The 13,177-nt window shown below is 40.0% G+C and overlaps 1 protein-coding gene across 1 annotated transcript in view; it reads right to left on the reverse strand.

The window, feature by feature from the left end:
• GRIN3A (glutamate receptor, ionotropic, N-methyl-D-aspartate 3A) overlaps nucleotides 1-13,177 on the reverse strand; it is a gene marked incomplete at its 5' end in the record, with an annotated part of 42,840 nt that overhangs the window by 4,067 nt on the left and 25,596 nt on the right. Inside the window, 3 exons of the mRNA XM_010131880.1 lie at nucleotides 156-229; nucleotides 992-1,156; nucleotides 11,214-11,365. Of these exons, the coding sequence (XP_010130182.1) occupies nucleotides 156-229; nucleotides 992-1,156; nucleotides 11,214-11,365 (391 nt within the window). The remainder of the gene's footprint in view (nucleotides 1-155; nucleotides 230-991; nucleotides 1,157-11,213; nucleotides 11,366-13,177) is intronic.

A 13,177-nucleotide genomic window follows, 5' to 3' on the forward strand; every position in this document is an offset into this window, starting at 1 on the left:
CTTTCCCTTGTCACTTCTATCTTGTTTCTTTTTTGTTTTCTTGGTTCTATTGTCTTTGGCATGTATTAGATCTGTAAGTAGGTTCCCAGGCACAACGTATTTAATTTGAAAGTAATTTTTGTAGTTTGAGTTTTAAGACATGCAACACTTCCTACCTCTTTTCTACTCGTTTTGTCTTAGGCTGGCATTTGTCCTCAATAAATGAACTGTTCAGAGCTCGGTGCAATCTCTAGAGGCAAAAGAAGAAAATAAATTAGTAAAAGCAAGATTAAGAATAGCTCCATAAATAGGTAAACGATCTGGGCTTTGTGTGATGGACTTGAGCATAAATTATTTTGCACATTCAAGGATACAAGCAATGCTTGTGCTTTATCATCAGAACAGATTTATTTCCCATAGTTTCCCAAGGAAGGGCAATCTAAAAGGTTGAGAAATAGTTTGCAAACAATCCTTGGTGTTAGAATTCTTCAGGAAAAAGTGGACCTTGGCAAACTTCATTATCTTCTGACAGATCTCTTTCACTGTGCTGTTTAAAGCAATAGCAGCTTTTCTTTTTTGTGTTTGTTGCTGCAATGTAACCTCTTTGTTTAGAGCAAACACCTAGAGCAATTTTCTTCCACTATTTTCCCTAGAATAATGAAGGAGGTTACTCAGCACTTCCTGCATGCATCATGCATGGGAACCTGTGACAGCAAGATAAAATCTGGTTAACCAGTTCAGGATGATACTGTTGTTTCTGGTGTCCAGAACAGTTGTAAGGTTACAACACAAATGGAAAGGTACCTCCTGTAAGCTTTGCAATTGATTTGAACTGTTTCCTCTGTACTTCTCATTCCATCATTTGGGTATGCCTCTTCAAATTCCAGAAGCTGCTGTCACACTTCAAATGCCAATCAATCATCTGTGCTCCTACCACCTTTCACACCTTGTTCTTGCCCAGACTCTCTTAATCAGCCACATGACTTTCACGGGGTTCCTTCTGAATAAGTACCTGACTTGTATGGAGCCAGTACTTCATCTTGGATTTCTTCTTGATTCGTGGTAGGACCAGCCTGTACACGATGTGTTCCCCAATGGTAGTGAGAATGGACAAGCCAAATCCAATACACAGCATCACAAAGAGCCCAGAAAAATGCTTGATGCCCATTTGCAGTGTCTGTGAATAAAATCAAAAGGGGAAGTAGGCTGTTAGTGTATTTTAACAGATGCTTCAGTTTTCTCATTTGGAAATGTGGTCTGAATGAATACAGAGTGATGAAATACTGCAGAATAGTCGTCTGGACACTGTTCACAACAAAGCCTTTTTCTGTGCTGCAGAAAGCTCTGTATTCAATCAGAGCAAAGGACCTGTCATTGGAATGAGAGTCAGCCGAAGACCAGGGAATGTTTTTCCTTGTGCTGTTTCCCTAATGAGTTGAAGCATTGAACACCTATGAGAATCCAGTATTTGTTGTGTGTTTGCATTTGTAAAAGCAAATACGGCCTGACAGAATACAGTCAATGAACTGTAGAGCAAGTCCAGCAGCAATGATCTAAGACCAGCTGTTCATAATTTCTGGGAACTGATCATTAACTTCCCTTTTTTTGTGCTTTACCCTTGATGGAAGGTCACGGGGAAAATGTTTTTACGTAGTAGCACAAACATGGCACCTCTCCACTTTCTACATGAACAGGACTGAAACTGTGTTTATTATGAACCCCAACTGCAATTATGAAAAACAGGAACACTCTCACCTTGTTCTGCCGACCCATCCTTCTTATGTAGAGTGGGAAGTCTTTAATTAATTTGAGTTTCTTATTGGCATTAATCGTGTCTGAAGACTGGGAAACCATGTACAGCAGCACTCTGTACTACAAACACCTGCACTCTAATGGGTGGGACAGGGGTTTTGCATGTTAAGTATCATCTTAGTACTATTGTTTTCATGCCTCCATAACTCAGTTATGAGTTTATCAGTGACTAAAAACTCTTCCTAAGGATTACTGCCTACAGACTACTTCGGAAATATTTCCAAGAATACTAGTTCTATGCGCCTTTCTATTAAAGAATGTTACTTCCCAAGTCAGAAAAAGAAAAAAGGAGCAGCAAATTGTATGGATAGGGTTGTGTGTCAGGAGATGATACCTGGAATGCAGTCACCCTGGATAATTGAATTGTGTATTCCTTCAGTGTGTTGTTAGTTTGGTGGGTGGATGTTGGTTGGGATTGTGCTTTGTTATGACTACAGCAGTGCAATCCAGAAGAGAAAGTGGAATTAGTCAAAAGATAAATGACAGAGCGTTTGAAAAATCTTTTTATGAGGTCATTTTAAGCCGAAGAGTTGATTAGTGATGAGTCCATTGAAGTCCAAGGCTTGGAAGTCCCTTTGTGTACTTTTGTTGGGTGAGCAGTATTTCTCTCTTCTGGTTTTCATATTTTATTTCTGTTCTTTAAAACACAATGTTATGACATGTTGTATCACAGGGTTTTGACAGGAACTGAGCTTCAGAAATCTAGCAGAGTGAGAACTTCTGCATGTGGCACTGGCAATGATCTCTTATTTTGGGGGTCTCTGCCAAAACCAACCTCCTTGCCCTGAAGTGCACTGAGCAGAATTTTTGGGAAAAGGATTTTTATACCAGTGAATAAACACTTCAAGGGCGTTGAAGGGTATAATGGGGGTGTAAAAGCAACTGCTAAAGAAACTTAATGCAGCCTGGGGAAAGTGGAAAACCACAATAGAGTGATTCTGGGGTAGAAGGGTGTCAGAGACTTGGCATGAGGGTTTTCTGATGCTGAAAGTGCATCAGTTCAACCTAAAAGCAAAACTTTCCTCTCAGCACTGGAATTTCTTGTTGGCAAGAGCCTGTTGACCCATACTTTGTCCTTCCAGTTAGGGGAACAGGAGGGTGACACAGAAGTTACAGGTGGTAATGCTTTAAACCACTCATAACCTGAAGTGTTTGACTGAAGGTTTGGGTTACCTGGCCCATTTCTTTCCAGTATCAGTGAAGTCCAACTTTTAGCCCATGTAGCGTAAAAGCAAAATGAGGCCCCATGTCTGACCTTTTTCTCAATGGTCTTTAGAGCCAAGACCTCAGTATGGCCCATCTCTGAATTCAGCATATATAAGTATCTGTAAGAACCAAAAGGACCGCTATCCATATGAGCTGAACATACCAGTTAAATGTGCCTTTCCTAATTCTCCAAGAAGCATTCATACAAATCACTTGCTTCCCAAAAAGGTTGCTCAAGGGCAAGTATGAAATAACTTCCTTAGAGTTGTAGAGTTAACAGTATATATAAGAATAAATGGAATAAGAAATAGAATAATAAATAGGAATAGATTTGTTTAGTCATCTGAAGAACACACTTGTATATGCGTGTGTATGGCTACTGCTGTTTGGTGTCATACAGTCATACAGAGTAAAAGTCTATGAGTGGGTGTTGCTATAACACCCGCAGTGCTAGGAACCAGTCAGCTGAGTGAAGGTCCTTTTGCTTAGCTACTTTAGAAGTAATGCAGAAGTCCCTAAAGATAGGGGAGATCAGTAGGGAGGCCTGATCCGCTCGTGTTAGGTTGCTGTATGGTAGGCAGTGTTTATACAGCTCTGAGAACAGGAACTAGGTTTAGTGTAATATGATACAACTCTGGCCATTCAAAATAATAATAAAAAAAAGAGACGCAGTGGCAACTGAAGTGGGGATTCCTGCATGCGTGAGATGTCTCCTCCAGCCTGGGGTCAGTGTTCGATGCCACTCCAGTAATGCTGCAGAGAGAATACTTGGCCAGCTTCTTACATGAAAAATAACTCCCTTGTCTTCAATAAAGCTGCACTGATTTATGCTGATGAGGGTCTGGCTCACTGTCCTGTCAGCTCTGCAGAATAGTTTTCTACCTCCCCTGGAAACAGGTGAATGAAATTCCAGCACTGGCATCTCAGATGTGTTTTTCACTTGTAATGGATAGCTTTTGAAATTGACCCAAACAAGACATCTTCTCCTAGGAAATGAAATGCCAAAACAAAGCATCAATAATATTTCATCTAGCAATAAAGAAGATAATGCATTGAAAGAGCTGCCTGATAAAGGCTGCACAGTAAAGGGAAATTTCTGAGACTAAATGAAGTGGGGAACTGAGACGGGAGAAATAATTAGCACAGTGCAACTTACAGTCTATGGAGTGATTATAGCACTGTGAGCACATTTATGTATCATTGTAAAAAGGCAATTAATCAGCTGTTCATAATTACTGTACACACGCACGCATATAGTGTGTGTAGACACATGTTAAACGGCAAAGGACACCATCTAATTGGGGCATATCTCTTTCATAGCTTCAGGCTTATCAGTATCAGAGCAGCAAGCTCTGCTACTTATTTTGTAGTTTGCTTATGTATTTGTAGGTGCATGTATAGAATATATTTGGAAAAAGCAGCAATAAACTGGATTCTCTGTATCACTGCTTTCTTTGATGAAGTGGTAGGGGTCTGGTGTGTATACGTGTGTTAGGTCTTTGCTGGCAAGAGAAAACCATCTAATGACTTTCTCTTCTACAATACCTTTTTTTTTTTTTAAGGCCATAATGTGGTTTACTCTCTATTAACCCAGGATAAAAATACAGCCCTTGTTCCGACTTTGTAATCATAAATACAGGATGTAGCTCCCTGCATTTTAGGAGAAGGAACTCAATTATGCCCATGTGGTGGTTCTGAAGCAATAAGCAACCCATAGTCAATCCTGTGATAATTACAGCTAATGAGTGCTAAGCACTACACGGGCAACAGCCTCTTAAGTTACTTGCCATTTGCAAATTGGGAAATTGTCAGTTTCCGAAAAACAACAAATATGAGAACAGAAGTGGAGGTGTCTGCTTTTTTATGTATCCTTGGAGAGACTTTTCTGATTTATTGACCCTTATCTGCAATTGCTACCTAAACATTTCCTGCTGTCTCCTCTGTAGTTATATGCTTTTTCTTTGGGTCCTGAATAGAAGGAAGAGGATGCAGAGAAGAGAGTTTGATATTTGCATTCTCTTTGAAGGTGGGAGCAGAGACAAAACACCACTCAATGATTTCATAATTGGATTTAGTGGGAAAAACTTCTCCTTTACTCCCTACTACAAGAGACTGTAAATGCTTCACTCTCCTTGTTTGTACTGAGAGGAGTGAATGAGCCATCAGATATGCCTCTGGTAGCTTTCTCTAATTAGAAGCCTGTAAAGATTTTTGTGGGTGCTTTGCAGGTTCGCAATACAGCACAGGCATTGGTGCTGCACATTGCTGAACCCAAACACTCAACAGGCACATTAGCTATAATAACCTATCCTTTTTGATAGCATTTTCCCCACAAGGATTTTAAAAAGCTTTGCTGAGATCAGGAAGTTAAATTTTGCAGCACCTCTGTGAAGAAGGAATTATTTTCAGCTTTACTAGGGATAAATGGATATGAAGGGCTGATTCCTAAACTCATTTTGGCATCTCAGTAGGTTTGCAAAATCCCACTGAGGCTAATTCTCGTATTTAGAAAATTAAGCAGTATTAAAACTTGTCCCTTGCTCCAGATTGTGGCATTTCTTGTAGCTGCAGAGAAAAATGTTATTCATGCATTTATTATTCATTCTTATGGCTTTCTGCCCTCTTAAAGAAGTGGCAGCATTGAAGTAATGTATATTTAATCTCTTCAGGGACATTATCCTTAGCAAAGACCAGTGACCATGGCTTTAGGGTTTCAAGTGCCATATTTTAAGATACTGTATATCACTGTCATGCATTAGCAAGACCAATTCCGTTCCCTCTTGTTGTAAGGACTTTTGCCCAGGTCTGGAAAAATACTTCATTTGGTAATAAATCTTTTTCTTTCAACTCATCCATTTTCCGAGCCCTGTCTGTAGTGGGAAGAAAAACAATACACGTATCACGCAAATTAGGTACAAAGATGTTTGCTTCGGTGATATTACAGGCTGTGAATTGGGAATAACAGCTTTGTCTTCATAGATAGTGAACTATATTTTTTTCTGGTTTTGACAAGTGAATCTAAATCTGTTACTCATTACCAGAAAACTCAAAGTGTGCTTCTCCTGACTCTGTTGTCAGTTGCAATATTCATACATTCTTTTCTTCAGGACCATTGTGGAAAGTATTTTCCTCCCCAGGGCAAGTCCAGATGCCACTGGCTCTTCCTACATTGAGATGACCCCTTTACAAAACAATGTCTGTTGTTTTGTGATACCCTTCTTCATAAGGTTCTCAGTCCTCCAGTGGGCAAGGACCAGCTCTCCTCCCCAGACAAGTACACGTGCAGACTGAGCAAATTGTCTTTGCAGCAAAATCTTTTTTCCTGACCTTTGTCTTTGTTTTTCACAGACTGGTAACAAGATACCATGAAAGGCAGCTTTTATTTATGAGCATAGGGTAGTTCATTCCCAACATGAAAGGGTCTGCATGACCTTCTCTTGGCACCTGTAGTGCACCAGAAACAAACATCTTTAACCCTTTCAAGTGAAATAGAAGATACAGTTTCAACAATAATTTTTTTTTAAATGTAACTTAAAAGCTACAGAACAGTCTGTATGCATAGTTAGCTTTTCCCAAACCCTAACTACTCCCTGGACCAGGAGCAGCCCTTCTCTTTCTTAGTGTTTTGAGAAACCGTGGTGTGGCAACTCATCTTCTCTACGCTCTGCCCTGATCATTACTGCCTGGTCTGAACAGACAAATTCACTGCTAATGGACAGGCATCTTGCCAGTTCAGGCCATCCACCCTGCCTCCTGTCACAGGGGCTTGGTGCTGTAGCTGTTTTGCTACCTTGAACAGAAAATTTCAAAGCCACCAATTCACTGTATTTTGGTTCTCAAAAATACCATAGAAAGAAAGATTTTGCAGTTTCCCCTGTGCTTGGGTGGAGCTCATATGCTGGAGGGGAAAGTCTCAGGAGCCTGGCTCCTGCTGAAATGGCATTAATGAGTAACAGCAGGGTAGAAAAAGGGCCAAGTGTACTGGGCACAAATTGAAAACAAATGACATTGATTATGCCCAGATGTAATATGTGCAAATGTAACCCTGCCAACCCCACTTCCCTTGAGCACTATGCTCTGCTCTAAGTAGGGACTTATCAAATTTACACAAAGAAATTCCTTGGAGACCAGGGCGCAACAATTTCAGGTTAAGAGAACTCAAGTGATGTTGCTAGCAATTAGCAATCAGCACAAACAGCCCCTGCTACCAACAGTTACTTGTGGTGGAGAGAGTACAATTCACTGCAGCAGTTCACTCCAAGTTTGAGTCAGCTGCATCCCCTATGAATGTTCCGGTGGGTAGGCCAGAGTAAAGTGCCTTGGGCAAGTGCTTTTGCTGAAGAGGTTCATACAAAACAGTGGAGTCAAGCCCTGCTGACCTCTGCACTTTCAAACTCACCTTTATTTGGTTTCTCAGCTTGAGGAGTCAAATCTTCCAGCCCCATCTTCCAGTGTGGCTCATGCCTTTCCAAGACAACTTTATTTTCAAATGCAATTTAGAGTGAGCAAAATGCTGCTGAGATAGATGGAAAGACCAGGCAGTAAGATCTGCCACAGGAAATAAAATTTCCCAGTGTAAGATTAGAAAAAAATGATGAGTAGGAAGATGAATCTCTAAACAAAGTTATAGAAAAATCAACCTTGGTGGGCAGGAGTGGCAGGCTTGTAAGAATCAGCTACAGCGTAAAAAGGTAATAAAGGAAGATGGATATTTCAGCCATTTAAAGGCTAGAATGATCAATATTTCACCTACATATATTCCCATTTTTAGGTCATTACTCTTGGGCAACAGGTGCAGTGTGTCACAGACCAAATTTGTCAAAAAGACATAGAAAATTACAAAGCATTACTCTAGATATCAAAAGGCAATTGCTGGGTCTTGGTTTGGTATATAATCCATGTGAATGACTACCCACGTAGAAGCTGAGAAGCTTAGAAGCCTTTTTGAAAATGAATTTTCAGCTTCTGTGTTGAACATTGTTCACACTTCCATGAATCTGTTGAATGTTACTGTGACTGACTGTATGGAATTAAATAACTTTAAGAATTCTGGGCTAGAGGATACAAACTGACATAAAGATAAGACCAGGAATAATTCCCATGCTTCTCAATGTAATGATGGGGGGAGCTATGCTTTAGAGAGTGTCCACTGCTTGGTCCTGTTTAATTTAGTAAGTTTGTCCCAGCTGTGAAATAGCAAGCCCTAAAATCTCCAAGTTCCTGTCTGCGAGGAGTGGATGAAGAGGAGGATGGGAAATGGGAAATGCAGTAGAAGTAGAAGAATTCAGGACAAGGAAGGTCTGGACTTAGCAGAGCTTACCCGCAACAGCACAGATTTACAAGTGGTCTTTTGCTTCTGCTCACTCTTTCTAATTGCATAAGGCCTTTGAGTATGTGAGGATTCGTTCAAAGAAAAATTCTTGAGTGACTTTTTAGAGCCCTTCAGTTTGGTGACCTGACTCAGCTTGTTGGATCTCGTCTCTGGAGAAAAACTCGGTTATGCATGTTGGGTTAGTACAACTGAAGATCAAAAAAGGACTACAGTCAGATAACCAGCCCCAGCACAGCTAGACCTGCCTTCCATTATGGCCATCTTGTGGAGGTTACACTCAAGAGACTCAATTACCTCAAAGCACAGTGTATCTTTCAGCTATCACACCACACATAAAACTTCCTGCTATTCGACACTGAGAAAAAAGAAATTCCATGGGACTATTCATGTGACAAAATCATAATTTTGTGACTGGGATAGGTTTTATTTCCTTCCTCCTGAGCCTTTGTTGGGAGGCCTTGAGGAATCTTGGGGTACTTAAACCGTGTCATTGTTTTTTCATGTCACAAACACAGGGAAGTTTAAGGCTTACCTGGAAACCAAAGACTCTGAGTACTGTATCACTGAATTTAATGGACTTAATGAAAATCTGGGGAAGCAGAAGAACTGGCTTTGCCTCAGAGATCATGTACTGGCAATAGCTGTGCAGGAAAATGATATGGTCTTTCCTTGTGTTTTTAAATTGCAAGGGTCTTTCAGAATAGTAACTGTAAAATGACAAGCTGCCTATCATATTTTTTCCTCTTCAGTATAAATGCAAGGTTTATTTATCTTTGTTCTGTTTGCTTTTCTTCACAAAAGATCCAATTGGTTTTATACTATGCCATCTGGAGTTTGCCCAGCCACGGCTTATTTTCTCTACTACTGTATTTGCTAAGGCAGCAAAAAAGGACCTATTGCTAGAGACAGTCTTGAGACCCTAAGGCTTAGAGCAGTGATGTCCAAATTTTTTTTTTTTCATGCATCTTTATCAGTCCTTTTTGAGCATGCACGCCCATATATGTATATTTATGTATATGTGTATATATATGTATTACTGAAGTCCTAGTATTTTCTTCCTGTAACCCAATAGATTGTCCTATGCACCCTCAGAGTTGGTATGCACCTCTTGTGACACCACTGGCTTAAAGGAGCAAATGTTTATGCTGTGAGAAAAACAGTACTAAATAAACCCACATTTTTTAACTGGAAGTTGTTCAGAATTGATTCTGTGTCTTAGCTCTTTCTCTAGGAAAACAGAAAATCCAGGGCTGGATACAGCTACCGGAGTTAGATTCCCATGATCAGAGGAAGCTGCTCATGTCTCATCACTGGGGAATGACTAAGAAAGTAAGATTGTCTCTGCTATAGGAGTTTTCAGTTTTAAGATAGTCATGGTAATTAATGCCATTACCATCTGGTAATTTTCCTGAGATTTAATTCAAAAGATTGTATTAAAAGGTAGAGTAACAAGGGGTCACTGAATGAAGTGCATGTCAGGAAGAGATATGTCAGATACATTAAAAAGAAAATTCCCCAGATACATGTCTTGTTAGATGATAATAAGATCTCCAGATAAGCTAGATCAGAAATAGCAGTGAATACTCATTTTTGTTTAAGTGTGCTTTCTTGGGCTGAATTAATTAAAAAAATTGAATAAGTTGATTAAAAATAAATTGGATTTTCTTCTATAAATACGTGACGTTAAATTATAATTTATTTCATATTGGCATAATCTTAATGAAAATGTTAAGGGATGCAGAAATACCCCAGCAATCCACGTAGTAAAAAAGTTGAATAGATTTTGTCTTATGTCTAAAAAAATGCTAATTTTCTAGTGATTTAGACAGCAGTCAAGAGGTTTCCAGAAAGATACTCAGGTGACCACTGAAGAGCGGGATTCAGGGCCCTAGGAAACTGGACTTCTCTTTCAGAGGGGAATGGCCATGCTACGACTTCCTGAGGGTACACATAGAGTTGCTTTGATTATTTGGCTGAAGACTCTGAGGAGCAGATATCATACTTCTAGCCATGTGTTTTGTACCACCGATAATAAATAACCTTCATCTTTTGGTAGACCTTGAGCTAAAAGTGTATGCTTTAGGCTTCAGGCGTGCTGGCTGTTTTGATTCCCCAGTACTTTATCTTTTTTTACTTGACAGTCTAGGGAACTTGATGAAAAACTGCTATTCTGACAAAAGGAGTCTTTTCTTCTCATAATTAATGGCCTACATCTTCAGCTGTCATAAGCTGGCATAACTGCTCTTAGTTGGTATCAGGATGTAAATCCATGGAATTGTACTTCCAGTTTCTGTAGATGTATTTAGACATTTTCTTCTGTTTTTAATGTGGTGTCTTAGTGGGCTGTTTCTAGGCTGAAGTCCTGTCTTTGGTAGAAGTAGCTGCCACCCATGTTAGGAAGTGCTTAGGGTTGTATTGGAAATTTGAGATGGACTAAATTCCCACTGTCTCTCTTCCTCTGCTCTTGTTGGTCTTTGTGTTAGCTGTTTTAGCTATCACTCCTGTGGTATGTGTCATCCGGTGTGAGATGGTCCAGAATTCCTGACAGATCCTGTAGATGGTGATACACATAATTGAGTGGAATCATAATTTGTTGTGTGGTGTGCCAGATGACATTTTTAATGCTACGTTACATGCTCGTTTGTCTCCAGAAGAGCTCTCCAATGCATGCACTGCATGCCTAACTTAGCAGCAGTCTTGCTGATGTTTTTCTTGTGCTCTGATAATGAACACTACTGGGCTTAGCATCTCTTGCTTTTGAAGCCTAATGCTTCCCTTCAGCTGCAGCTCACCTCTGTCATGTGTATGTCTTCTGCACATTGAGAATAAGGGGAAATAACTGGCAACTTGAGCAAATCCTCATTTATGTGAGTTCCTCACTTACCTCTGTGACAGCAAAGCTTCTTTTCCCACATGGAACAACCTTGTACCATTTGTCATGCAGAACATCCATGAAACCATGGGACTTGTACTGGCTTATCAGTTCAGAGATGTTTGAGGTGAGCGGAGAGTTGGGAGGAAGACCAATACCATATCCTAGAGGAAAAACAGTGCAATCATCTCTTTTACTTGTTTGCTTCTTGCTAAAGAATGTTCATTTCAGCTATCATCTACCATCATGGCAGATCAAGTTGGTATTCTGTTTCAGCAAACCAGTTCAAATATGGATGCTGGCTTACCGTGGACTGAGAATGCTGAGAGAAGATATTTTGCTGTGCAAATTAAGTAGCCTAATACAAGCAGGATATGCAAATCCAAAATTATTAAGGTCACAAAAATAGCATATAATACTGGACATTCAAAAACTTAAGGTGAAGGTACAGAAAGATGAACAAATCTCCCTTATCTCTAGAAACACAGCCTGGGTTCTTCATTTTTACTTTGTTTTAGCAATGCAAAAGGAGCTTAATGTCAAGTAAACTATTCTGAGATCCCTTTACAGTTTTAGATCAGTGGATGTTACTGTGGTGTCAGATATGATGTTTTCTTCTGATGTCTTTTCTGATGAGGAGCTGAGTGCATGTAAATGTATATGGAAGCAGTCTGTATTGATGTCACACAGCAACTCAAAGCCTATGGGCTATGCTTTCCATTCGTGCAGTGACATGGACCTTCAGATAGTAATAATCACAGTTTTTAGCCACTGGGTTGTCTGTTACCACGTTAAAGTGCTGGTAAGCACTCAGTGTAAGTGAAAATAGATTCACTAACTCTAAATATGCCTTTCAATTTGCAGAATCTGGGTTTTGACCTTAGAAAACCAAATACAATTCATGCCTGGAAGATATGCACTTGTACACAGAGGTGTCCAGCCAGTTGTCTGGAGAGATCCCTTTCTAGTCCACTGCGGATTTTTGGTTTTCAGTACAGACTGCCTCCTTTGAAAAATAAAAATTAACACAGGAAGAAAGAAAATATCCATAGATGTACGTAGAGTGGTAAATTTGCTGTCACAGTGGCTTGCTTTTCAGCGATGCAGAGTGAAGTGGTGACGTGTACCTACAATGCAAGAGTCTCCCTTGCTGCAGATTTTGGTACATTGTGCCTAAATTTCCACCTGAACATATTTGCTTACATTGAAGGAGTGGTTTCAAAGAAGGCATAGCTAGGTTTCATAAATACCACTTTTTCAGCTTATTTAAGTGTTTCATAATCAGATGACATGAAGTCTGGTTATGTAAAAACATATAGTCTGGAGTTTATTTTGTTTTTCTGTATTGAATTCATTTAAATTGATTCAAAGTTGTGGAAGCTGATGGTTTACTTCAGTAGAGCTGGCCTTTCTGAAATGGAAGATTTATCGGGTTACACACACATGGTGAGACATGCAGCTGCATACACGCAAATGCTGCTACAGCCTGAACAAGCTCTTTGTGCATCTATCCTCCCCAATAACAAAAAGGAAACAGATTGCTTTCAGGTCTCTGGTGTGAATTCAAGTGGGAGACATGATGAGGTACAGCAAAAAGAAGCATTCTACAAAACGCCTAGCACTGGTGACTTGTAGCTGAAATGATTAAAATGCTCAGCTTCCTCTGGCCTTCATTTAGGATATTGCCTTCCTCAATCAGGTTTGCACATTTCTGAAAGAGGTTGTTTTAATGTGCGATAGGAGCGGCCAGAGTGATTGCCCTTGGAGGGGAGGAAGGAGGGATTTTCAATCATTTTCATTGGCCATCTATCACAAAAGTGATTCGTGAAGTCTAATAGCTGCTGATGTGCTCACCCATGCTTCAGACAAGCCTGGCTTCCAGGCTGCCCTCTGATCTGTCCTTGCTAACAGACCAGGGCTGTAGAATACCAGGGTAGGCTCCCTTCTTTAGCTTCAATTAGCTATGGTCAGCAGGA

This window comes from Buceros rhinoceros, unplaced genomic scaffold (assembly GCF_000710305.1).
Source record: "Buceros rhinoceros silvestris isolate BGI_N320 unplaced genomic scaffold, ASM71030v1 scaffold4202, whole genome shotgun sequence".
Taxonomy (NCBI): domain Eukaryota; kingdom Metazoa; phylum Chordata; class Aves; order Bucerotiformes; family Bucerotidae; genus Buceros; species Buceros rhinoceros.